This window comes from Pelobates fuscus, chromosome 6, assembly GCF_036172605.1.
Source record: "Pelobates fuscus isolate aPelFus1 chromosome 6, aPelFus1.pri, whole genome shotgun sequence".
Taxonomy (NCBI): Eukaryota; Metazoa; Chordata; class Amphibia; order Anura; family Pelobatidae; genus Pelobates; species Pelobates fuscus.
The window spans coordinates 79,303,539-79,316,452 of record NC_086322.1 but is presented as its reverse complement, the minus strand read 5'-3'; the positions used below and the strand labels follow the sequence as shown (position 1 = coordinate 79,316,452).

General features: G+C 40.5%; 1 protein-coding gene across 1 annotated transcript in view; it reads left to right on the top strand.

Annotated features, from left to right (window-relative positions):
* Positions 1-1,546: 1,546 nt before the first annotated feature.
* The window catches only part of RELL1 (RELT like 1), a 50,340-nt gene continuing 38,972 nt past the window's right edge, over positions 1,547-12,914 (top strand). Inside the window, exon 1 of the mRNA XM_063459911.1 lies at positions 1,547-1,668. Within this exon, the coding sequence (XP_063315981.1) occupies positions 1,605-1,668 (64 nt within the window). The 5' untranslated portion in view covers positions 1,547-1,604. The remainder of the gene's footprint in view (positions 1,669-12,914) is intronic.

Sequence of the window (12,914 nt, the reverse complement as noted above, 5' to 3'; positions counted from 1 at the left end):
GCTGGGGGGGTAGGGGTGGTGCTGGGGGGGTGGGTAGGGTGCTGTGGTGGGTAGGGGTGGTGCTCTGGGGGGTAGGGGTGGTGCTGGGAGGGTAGGGTGCTGCTGGGGGGTGGGGTGGTGCTGCTGTGGGGTAGGGGTGGTGCTGTAGGGGTGGTGCTGTGGTGGGTAGGGTGCTGTGGTGGGTAGGGGTGGTGCTGGGGGGGTAGGGTGCTGCTGGGGGGGTGGGGTGGTGCTGTGGGGGGTAGGGGTGGTGCTGTGGTGGGTAGGGTGCTGTGGTGGGTAGGGGTGGTGCTGGGGGGTGGGGTGCTGCAGGGGGGTAAGGGTACTTCTGGGGGGGTAGGGGTGGTGCTGTGGTGGGTAGGGTGCTGTGGTGGGTAGGGGTGGTGCTGGGGGGGTAAGGGTACTTCTGGGGGGGTAGGGGTGGTGTGTTAGTATCCCACCCCCCTCCTTCTTACCTTCAATGAAGTGTGGGGGGGGGGGGGGGACACAGCCATCCCTGGTGGTAAGTACTGCAGGGGGAGGGATCTGTGTAGCAGCTCCCCTTGTCCTCCCGCGCGATGCTGTGTGGAGCGTTGCCATGGTAACGCTCGGCAACACTCCACACAGCATCGCGCGGGAGGACAGGGGGAGCTGCTACACAGATCCCTCCCCCTGCCTCCCGACCCGGAAGCAGAATAGGCGCCTGCCGTTTCGGGCAGGCAGGCGCCTATTCTGCAGTGATGGCGGACCTGTGGCCGCGTGCCCCCAGAGAAGGCTCGGCGTGCCACCTGTGGCACGCGTGCCATAGGTTCGCCATCACTGCTCTAGTGGCTGTCTAGTAGACAGCCACTAGAGGTGGAGTTAACCCTGCAATGTAATTATTGCAGTTTATGAAAAACTGCAATAATTACACTTGCAGGGTTAAGGGTAGTGGGAGTTGGCACCCAGACCACTCCAATGAGCAGAAGTGGTCTGGGTGCCTGGAGTGCCCCTTTAAGGACCTGTCCATCTAGTTATGTGCATTTTCACGATTAGCCACATACACACGAGAATGCGAAATAAAGGGCTAAGTGGGAATGACTATCTCTATAGCATATATTTTGGAAAATAATGCAATCATTTTGATTATTATTATTTTATTATTTATATAGCGCCATCAGATTCCGTAATTGCAATATAAGCAATATCAGCATAAGAAGCATTAAATCATATGGATACATGCAGCAATTATGTGAAAATGCTACATCAATAATGGCAATAGTACAAAACACAATAGGACCACAGTATTATTATTGTTATTTATATAGCGACAACATATTCTTAAATTTGAACTTCACATTGAATTCCCAACAATTTTCAGTGAATAACCCTGTAGGGCATTGAGAAACGCTTCTAAATTCCCCTTTAACACTGAGCTGGACCCTGGGGGAACCTCTTTAGCTGCCAGGGGCCAGTGGGCGTTCACAAGCTCTCGAACTGCTCTAGTGAACAAGCACTGCACACACTGACAGCAAGATGGCTGCTGCGGCCAACCCCGAGTTTCACTACGTCACCCCCGGCCTCTCCTCCCACTCCCCAGGCAGAGAGCATACTGACAGGGATTGAGCCAGAGTGGAATCTAAGCCATGTACGTTGTGCCCGAGCACCGGCCCTGGGAGGAGAGACTGTGGAGACTGCCCCGCAGTGCTGGTAAGTGAGCATCAGCACCCACCCATTGCTGCATCCTAGCAGGGAAGAGTGAGCGCTGGCTGGACTACAAAGGGGGCTTTAGTGCGGGCTGGATGGACTACAAGGCGGGCCAGGGGAACTTTGGGGAACTTTTTGCACAGCTCTAAGCTCACTGCTCTGCATAGAGACCTCACAATCCAATTGCACTCCAACCCAATGCATTGTGTCAATGAGACTCTCTGCAATAGATATACATGCATTGCTACACTATTATTATTATTAACTTTGTAGTAACTATGTAACACTGATATATTATTGTATAGCACCATTCTGTACAGCTGTAGTATTTCATCACATAGTAAAGACTATGCTTGGCTCCCCAGATGTTTCAGAACAATGACATTTTGTACATAAAGTAATTTTGAGGCAAAGTAAACCATTCTAAACGTAGATCAAACCCACCCAGGTCATTCTACTGGTCTCCATGGTGATAGCTCCATATTTAGAACTTTGCCCCAGACTTACTCTTTATCCCTAGCATTGCTTTATACCCAAATATGCAGTTCTCGCTGAGCATCACAATAAATGTAATTCAGAAAAATCTGGGGTGCAAAGGTTACCTATCATTGATCTGATACTATCATGGACTGTGATCTCCATACACCTACACCACAAACTATTCACTGCAAATGGCAGCCCCTCCCATAAATCTAAACTACAGATCATGTTTTACAATAAGTATCTCCCTTCCTTATAACAAGGATGAAAGAAACATTCATCAGAAATCAAGACATCAAAGACAGGTCCTTCATAATGATCTGGGCAGCAGTGAGTAACTGGACTCTCAGACCTTGAGGGGGTGGATTATATATTGATCTGTCTGTTTACATTATTGTATTTACCTTATACCTTTTGTGTTGAAAAGTGGGAGGTAGTTAAGGTGGGGGAAGGAAGTGAATATGTATCGTCTTTCTGCAGAGGCCATGTCAGTGATGGTTAACTTTTGGCACTCCAGCCGTTGTGGACTAGTTTCCCATGATGCTTCGCCAAGGCTGAACATCACTGGAATTGGCAACATCAGTGAGATTGCTGTAAGAAAATGTTAGAGGAACACAAGATATGTACTGACTACACAATTTATGTGAAAGACCTCCACCCTAAGAATGAAAATTATTGTTATTCTCATGGATTGATTTATTTTTCATCAAAACTGTTTTAAAGGGACGTTTACCATTTATACACTTGTCTTAGGAAATAGAGCACATTAAGATTTTTTTTTTATGTAAAAGTTATGCAAATTGGCTATTGTTGAGATATATATATATATATATATATGAGAGATATATCGATCGATTGTAATGGAATACACGGATCTACATTTATCTGCTAAATAATTATTTATAATAAAACTTGTCAGTGCTTACAGTTGATGGAGAATACATATGAGGTCAAATGAGGGGAAAGCATTGGAAGTTGTCATGGTTCTGGATCCCTATGTAAATAACACGATTCCAATGGTGTACATTGTTTGAATATGACTCCACCAGTACGGTTTTAAATAGGTGGACTTTGCGGAAGATAGAATTTCTGTTCGCATACTCTTTGAATATATGAGTTATTGTTACATAATTACCTCTTGTGGGTACTTGGGTTACTTTTCAAGGTCCACATGAATAATTAAACTGGTTCTGACCTGATTGTAGTTTTTAAAATAGAGAATACCAACAAGCGAAATAATTCCTTTTCTGTGTAGCACTCCACCCTGCCTCACCTCACCTCACAGTGTTCTGCACTAATCTTTCTCCACCTTCTATTCAACAGCTACTGGATATCATTTTTATATACTGCAGATTGTTAGTACTTCTAGCAATCAATCTTACCTCTGGATAGACTGTGATATTACTCTTTATCAGGGCTTAACATTGTCACACTCTCTTGTTGTGTTTTTATTTTATTTTATAATTCAAAATATCTTAAAGGGACATTATAGTGAAAATAATTCCAGCTTAATTAAGCAGTTTTGGTGTATAGATAATGCCTCTGCTCAATGCTCTGCATTTAGGAGTTAAATCACTCTTTTTTTTTGTGTTTATGCAGCTCTAGCCACAATTCCCCTGGATGTGACTGACATAGCGTACATAGAAAACATGATTTCATTTCCAATCAGAGGTTAACTTGCTGTAGAAGTTTTTATCTCTTGCTCTGGGAATTTAACTTTACGCACACACAGGAGGCTAATGCATGGTCTAGCAAGCTATTAACAGTGGAGGAGATATGCAATTCTAAATTAAACAAACTATGCAAAAAAGGAAGTGTAAGCATTAGATCTTACTTTACAGATAGTGTTTAGGAAGGCTGTGTAAGTCACATGCATGGATATGTGCCTATGGCTGCATACGCAAAGTGATTTAATTCCAAAATTAAGGAAATTGAGCAGTGAGACTGCAGAATCATGATCTATACACTAAAACTGCTTCATTAAGCTAAAGTTGTTTTGGTGACTGTAGTCGCTTCGTAACGTTTTACTCACTTTTTCGATCACTGCAATGTCATGAAGGAGGCATGGCCTCCTCCATTGATGTCCAATCCGATGCACCTCATAGAGGAATTTTGGAAACCGAATGTGTGGGGAGCACCGCGCACGAATTCAAACTTCCCCATAGAAATCATTGAATCAGTTCTTTCCAATGGGACTCCCACAACACGTGACTGAGTTTTACTCGTACTGATAGCCACTAGAGGTGGACTTAACCCTGCAATGTAAACATTGCAGTTTCTCAAAAAGGTGAGGGTTAATGCACTCAGACCACTTGAGATTAAGTAGCCTGGGTGACTTTAGTGTCCCTTTTAATATTTTAACATTGTACTGCACCTGGAGGGGATCCCTATTACAAGCAGGGAGAGGGGCACTATAGCACTAGGAATGCAGATCTGTAAGCTTAAAGGGTTACTACTATAAGTGGCAAAAATACAAAGCTGTATTACTGGCACTACTGCTCCCCCAGTCTGGTAGACAGCCACTGAGGGCAGACTTAGAGCTGCAATGTAAACATGTTTAGATTGCAGCTCTAAGTGCAAAAGGGACAGTGCACCCAGACCACTTCCAAACAAGTGGTCTGGGTACCTACAATGTCCCTTTAAGGGTGTTTGGCTAAAAAGCTAGAATAAGGTTTTGTATCCTGTAACTATAAGTGATCGAACTGTGATTAGCTTAGTAAACTTATTTATGGTCTGTTTACATACCAAGCAAGGTACGTTATTGGAAGGGGCTAGAGCAATTTTTAACTTCTAGTGGGTGGTTTTCCCCTTATCTTATACTTTTTTGACACTTTTTTGAGAAAGATTCTCTATGTTGCCGTTGAGTATTGCTTCCGTTTTTTTTTTTGTTTTTTTATGGGTTGCTTTTTCTCTCCCTTTCAATGTCTGTTACTTCCTACTCTGACTAAATCTCTATTTACACATCAAAGCATGTTAAATGGTATCTGCCTGCATGCTTAGCCTGTAAGGATTTTTACTGTTTTTATAAAGGAATGGAATATTCAGCGTCTTTATAAGTATTGGCAGGCAAGTAGTGTAAATGTAACTGGTTCGTGCTGAAAAAAAGTGAGGAGCTGTTCTGCCCATAGCAGGGGTGCACAGCCTTTCTAGAGAGGGGTTAAATTAATGACTGAAATTCTTACTGGGGGCCACTGCCCTATGATGTCAGTGATGAGATGATTGTGCTTGAATCTATAAAAAAAATAAAAAAAATTTAGTGATATTTTTATCTAGTTGCATGCTGGTGGCGGAAATCTATAGAATTTTCATCTCCTCCCATCCTTCCCATGTTTACCTCTACTTCACCAACCATGTGTCCTTCCACCAACCTTTCACAGTCACCCCCCCACCCACAGTCCACTGGTCACCGCTCCCCACCTTATGTCAGCCATATGGAGACCAGAAGCTACTAATTAAGACGTCAAACTGTTCTAGAATACTTACATTGCGAGACACCATGGCATCCTGTAGTGCTTATGGTTCTCTGAGTTTTCTTTTAAATCAAATGTAACTTGTATTCTTAATATATTTATATTATTTCTTCCCTTTAAAGTTGTACTTTTAATGCTGTCTATATTTCCATAATAATGACGACATCTGGATATTTTAATCCGTACTATATATTAGAAACACTCACATCCAAAGGAATGAATTAGTAAGGGTCATAAGGAGGCCAAATTTTCATTATCAGCTGCTTACAGCTTCTGCATGTTGATGGTATATTATGTGACTTTCTTTCCCTATCAGTAAGGGCCTCATGATCATGACTAGTAATTATTAACCCGTCACCAAGCATACATTGGTTGAGGAAATAGGAGGGATCCCTGTGTTCCTTTTTTGGGTTTTAGGAGATCCAGGAGACTCTGTATTCAATACTGCCCCGTTAGTACCTTCAATCATTGGCAGGGATTGGAGAAGCAAGTACAACCCTCCCTGGGACCGCAGTACAATTTTTATTTTAACCTCTGCACTGTGAATGTCCTGTTATGGGTCATTACCCACTGTTATGCCCTCACCACAGTCAGATATGTACTTGGCCTACAGTTCAGTTTCATTGTAAACCGATACGAATATATTTTACCAGGAAAATTATGAAGTTTGCTTTTTTTGTTTCTCTTAGCTTGGGCTATGAGAACAGTATTTTGCTCCTTTACTTTAACCCCTTAAGGATGTGTGACATGTCATGATTCCCTTTTATTCCAGAAGTTTGGTCCTTAAGGGGTTAAAAAATAAATAAATAAATACAAATAATTATCCTAGTATGTTTCAAGGAGTAAAATTGTTGTTCACTGTGGGCCATAGAAGAATTAATTTTGAAGAGGATACACTGAAATGTGTAATCTAAAAATATATTAAAATGAGTTTTAGCCCGCCGAAATGTCATTATTGTTTTTGTTATTTATTGGGATTTATTTATATATACCTTCACTCTGGTAACACAACTACAATGTTTACTGGGCCGAATAAAGTATTGTAAGTAAAAAAACAAACAAAAAAACCATACCACCACTTTGTGTTATGTTGCATCTAAGGAAGAATTACCTAAATACACACTTGGCATTTTCTCCAGTAGTGCCATATCTGCATATTCACCATGCTTATGGCACCGCAATAGTTGGCTAGATATACTTTTATTTATATACCATCATTTTCCATCTGTGCATCTATGTGAAATCACAAGCAGTTTCAATTACATAACCCGATCTATGAATAATTTCTACATTTTATAAAGTGCTCTGGATAAGAAATTTGTAATATATATAAAAATCTCCTATCACAATACTGATTAAGGAATATGCCTCCACTAGGCCACAGTGCTCAGGTCAATGGGGGAATATTATACGTTAAGTGACAGTAGCATGCTGCAATAATACAAGTTAAGGAACAATATGTAATTCGGCCCATGCTCAAATCAAACTAAAGTCAGAAGGTAATTACATAACTGCAGACTACACATTTCATCTACAGGGAAGGTTGACATACAATATAAATGTCCATGCATGCATGCACGAACAACTTTCTTTTTTTTTTTTTTTGTAGAGAAAGCTTTATAAAATTAAGAACAGTTATGAATGGGGCAGCCTTAGAGTTAGAGAGGCCCACTTCATTGCACTGAGCGACCACACCTGCTATGGTGGAAATATATAGCCTGAAGTTGTGGCAGGGACTAGCTTTGGCTATTTAGAGTACTGACCTCCTCTTACCAGTAACCGTATCTTGATCGGCACAGCACATATTCTCGGTTCCTGGATTTGTATTCTTTTTAAACTCTGAGTTTCCCACTGTTTTCTGTTACTGCAGCACGTATTGCACCCTCCACTCCTAATTTTTATAACACTTTTGTGAACTAATTTCTTGGCTGGGCCCTCTTTATTTTACAGTTCTACTGGTATGTCGTTCAGTGTCATTCTCAACTACCCGTTGTGGCATCTCCCCTCTGGACTTAGGCAAGTCCAGCCCATATTCTGTGAAGATGTTTCGATACACGATTCCAGCAACTTTGTTATGCCTCTCAGTGTATGCAGTCCCTGCTAACATCTTGCAACTGGCCACTATGTGCTGGATTGTCTCAGTGGCCTCTTTGCACAGACTGCACCTTGCGTCTTGCTCCTATTGATTTGGTGATGGGTGCATGTTCCTGTGCTGCTAGGATTAGTGCCTCAGGGCTGTCTTTATGTCCTGTCTTTTGCAACTACTGTAGGATTTGGTCATGTGAGCCACATCCACTATGTGCCAGTGGTACACCGCATGTCTTGCCATGGAACCTCCTCTTCTTCTGCATCCTCTATCTGTTGAAGTCTCAGGTGTTCCCTTGTTACTTACAACCCTCTACTGGGGACAGCGTCTACATTGCAGACTGACCAAGTGGTGTATTCATCTACCCATAACTGTGATTGGCCAGCCAGGTATACACATCCCTACAGGGGCTGTTCTGTGAAATTTTTGGTGACTTGCTAATAACAATTTATGTAACTAGAGTATAATATAATGCAATACAAGAAGGATGTATCTATCTCTAAAAATATGGACACACCAATAATATATGGGATTTGAGCCCAAAGTATGGACAGTCCCTCCTAATTAGGGACATTTTGGAGGTGAGTGTATGTATGTATCACTAGCATCTGTTTGATAACTCCATTATTGACACCATAAAAGAATTCGATATACTACATTTATTAAAAACATGTATTGATGTTTTTACATTTATATCATTTAATACATACATTTGTATTTTAATGTTTTAATAATTTGCCCTGTAGCTGCTTTCTCTGCCGGTAGGTAAATATCGATTTCTGTAGGTACACCTACCTTCTATTGGATTTGTTCAGAGTGAATCCAGCTAAAAATCAATGTTTGATATATATATGCAGATCCTCTATTTTGTGTGGGATTCACATTTTGAGTATTAACGGATTTGTTTTTGCAACCTGGCTATTTTGGCCTTAATGTAGCTGTTTTTAAATTTGCTGTTTAGTGAATAAACTTTGAAATCTGTTTTGACTAGCAAAGCTGAGCATGTTGTGTATACATTGAAAGAAAGTGCTGTAAATCTTGTTAGATCAGTAAAGAACGTATTTATAGATATTGTTTGGCTTTATATGCGTAAACAGACTAATACGGGCTGCTCAGCTGGAGTGTGTGTGTGTGTGTGTGTGTATCTATCTCTATCTGAAAGTTTGCAGAAATATAACAACAAAGGTTAACAAATATTTGCAATAGCCAGGCAAACCTTTGGAGCCAACTGTGATATTTAGGTATATGTGAAACACTCTCTTAGAGGAACACTTTAGTGTTAGGAATTCACAGATTCTTCTGCCCCCCCGGCAATGTAAATGGTAAAAAACAAAACAAACCTTTATTCACTTACCCGATTCCTGCGCCAAGGTCCCTCCGCCTCCTTTGGCGCCATTCAATAGGGGACATAATGAGCTTGCTGTTGCACGCATTAGGGCTTCCCCATAAGAAAGCCTTGCCTCAATGCTTTCCTATTAGTTTTTTTTAGACCCTGAATGTCCTCATGCAGAGTGTTAGGACGTCCAGCGTTGTTTCATAGAAATCGAGCTCCAGGAAGTGCCTTAATGGCTGTCTGGTACACTGCGACTAGAGGCAGTCTTAGTACTGCAATGTAAACATGGCAGTTTCTCTAAAACTGCATTATTTTACAATGTAGGACTAAAGGGGTACAGGGACAGTGCACCCAGATCACTTCAGTGACGATGAAATGGTCTGGGTGCCTATATGGTCCCTTTAAAATAGTATGATACCAGCAGTTTTAGGAACTGTGTGTTTGTGGGATTGTTGCAATGATTTTGAGGCACATTTTTTTTTTTTATATTTAAAACTTTATATTGATTCCTATGTCTTATATATTAATATATTATGTGTATGATTTTTTTTTTAAATCTTAAATTAATAAAAATATTCTTAAAATAGTTCATCCTTTTAAATGATTTTTAACCCCTTAAGGACCAAACTTCTGGAATAAAAGGGAATCATGACGTGTCAGACACGTCATGTGTCCTTAAGGGGTTAAAGCATATCTAAAAATATTAAATTGAGGCCTCTGTTGGCAATGTATATAATATCACTAAACATGTTACAATCTGCAGTCTGCCTAGAATTGCTGCTATCCCATTGGGTTAGCTCGGCTCTGTTTTCAGTAAAGAAGCAATAACTATTCTTTTGGATTTAACACAGTATTCACAATCTCACCCAGGCCTAGAAAACAATCCGGACATTTGTATCATGACACAACTAATACTGTTCAATGAGTCTTGTGAGGGCAGCCTGAGGGAAAACATGATCTTGTGCTTGCTCTGCATTGTTTTCAGTTGGGCCTGGTGAAATTGTCTTACAAGGTCACAGAGAATTCTTTCTCTTCTTACTTGATACTTGGTACATGTTCTATCCAACTCTCAGATCTAGGCCTGTGTTTTGTTTACACCCCCTTTAAAGGGTCTCTCCAGTGCCAGGAAAACAAACCTGTTTTCCTAGCACAGCAGGATTCTGCAGTGCCCCCTTCCCTCCCATCCCCCATACCATGTTGCAGAAGGGGTTAAAACCCCTTCAGACACTTACCTAAATCCAACTCTGATGTCCCTCTGCACTGGGTCAGCCTCCACCCACGCTTCTCCCCCACCGTCAGCCGGCGGGGGAGACCTAATGCGCATGCGCAGCAATGGCCGCGCGGGCTTTAGACCTCCCCATAGGAAAGCATTATTCAGTGCTCTTGCTTGGGGATTCTGGCGATGCTGGAGGTCCTCATGCATAGCGTAAGGATGTCCAGCATCATTTAAAACACTTTTTGTGTTCTAAGAAGTCCATCTAGTGGCTGTCTGATAAAAACTGCAATAATTACACTTGCAGGGTTAAGGGTGATGGGAGTTGGCACCCAGACCACTCCAATGGGCAGAAGAGGTCTGGGTGCCTGGAGTGTCCCTTTAAGTATAATGCTGTAGAACACGGATACTGTAGCACTGACATGCTTATGTTTAGTACACAATGAGTTACTAAGCAACTTAATGGGCTCATAACTTGTTTCCGCCGTACCTGTAATATAACTGTTCAAAAGTTTCTCTTTAATAGTGCCTTTACAGTTGTTTTTTGATAGGTTGATGTTATAGCAAGGTTCCTCAAAGAATGACTGTATAAATGAAAATAAAGCCAATCATAATTTGCTCCAGTTACACATATGCAACATATAGTATTTATGTATATTTAGATTTATACCTTTTGGTTTTTGCTATTTGGAACTAAAACCAAAAAAACAACAATGTTTTGCATTGCCAGTTGAAAGGGTGATAATCTATTTAGCAAAACCATTGTAAATTAATGTAGTTAACAAAAATAGATGAAAGATATTTCTTGTCCACCTCTGTTACCTCGTGGTCAACAAACCTGTTTCACCATAAGGTGTAGGGGTTTTAGCCCTTTAAGGTAGTAATCAAACAATTTAGATATGGTGAAACACCCTAATATTAAGATATAAAATATAACTTTTATTGTAACAATTAAAATGATCCAAAACAAGGAGATATATAAAGAACCCTCCCAATAAGCTCGAGGGTTAAAAACATACCCTATATTTCCAGTAACTTAGTATAAGTTCAAAAAACTACCAGTATAAAGGTTCACTCTGGCATAGTGATAGATTTACGATTCTATAATGAAAAAACAGGGGGGTGAGGGGAAGGAAAAGGGTGGGTTCCATTCAATTCTATTATAAAAGTCCGCACATATATAGGGTTAATAAACTAATCCCACTTGCCAGGGATAATTGTAACTAAAGAAATAACCAATAATCGAGGTTGAACTATGAATAGGACAATTACAGAAAAACTTACAGGAACAATAGGTTGACCCTACTGTTTGCTTATTAACTTTTTTGTATGCTTAACTTAAAAAAAAACAAAAAAACAACAAAAAAAAAAACTACGGTGAATTAAAATAAATAGGGTAAATAGAGGACCAGAAAGGATTAATTTAAAAATAACACTTGCAAAGTGCCCATACCACTTTTAATATCATTGTATAAATTATGTTACAGAGAGTCCACCGAATAATAATTAAATAAAATATAAAAGTTCAACCTGTGGGATGTAGTGTATGTCCATTGCTTCAGTACTCCAAAATCATCAGTCTTTCTTATAAGGGGATTCAGCCTGCAGTTTAATTAAAGGGACACTCCACTGCCCGCAGAGAAAATAAAAATCACTGTTTAGTAGATATACCTCAAGTGAAAACTAGCATGCATGTAATTATACATTTTTTTAAATTTATTTTTTATATCTAAAAACAGTTTGCTAAACCTACAGATCTCTTGTCTGATGCCCTTCTATCCCCACCCATACTTTCTGTGCTGTCCAATCACAAACTTCCTAATGTACCTCAGTCTTTGCAAAGGAGGTGCTCTGGGCAATTGCTGCCTCTTAGTTTAGCTCCACTGAGCTAACCAAACCAGGAAGTACCAGGACCTCCTGTGTGATTGAAAGCCTAGGGGGTGTAACCAGGTTCATTTATAAACCTGTCAAATTCTGTTGAAATCTGCGCTTTATGCAAAATGAAATAAAGAGTACACACTCTTTATACATAAAACGTGTCAGGAAGCTAAGGTGCTTTACCGGTCTGGAGAATCCCTATAAGGGTGGTGCAATATTCTAAATGTCAGTAACAGAACTCATTAAAAGTAAATGTGTGTGTGTGTGTGTATATATATATATATATATATATATATATATATTTGTGTACGGGATTATGAAAAGGGGCGTACATTCCCAATAGGTTTAGTTTTAACAAATAATAGTCGGTTGAGGTTTGCCGAAACCGACGAGAGGCTAGGCCTGCAAAAAAGAGGGCCCGCCTGGTTGTAATGATCTGATAAGAGGGTGTGGTGGGAGGGGAACTTCCGGATCGACGAAGACAGGTAAGCAGGGGTTTGTTAGGCTTATATAGGGCTTTAAATCCCTCCCACAATTTCAGGCATATGCCTTCTATTTGTGTACGGGATTATGAAAAGGGGCGTACATTCCCAATAGATTTAGTTTTAACAAATAATAGTCGGTTGAGGTGTGCCGAAACCGACGAGAGGCTAGGCCTGCAAAAAAGAGGCCAAAAAGTATGTAATGATTATGTCTTTATTAACATCACAATGATAACATTATTTAGTCATTCTGTGGAAAGCGAGTCTGATCTCTTTCTCTGGGTTTGGAATGTACCGGTGTTATGGT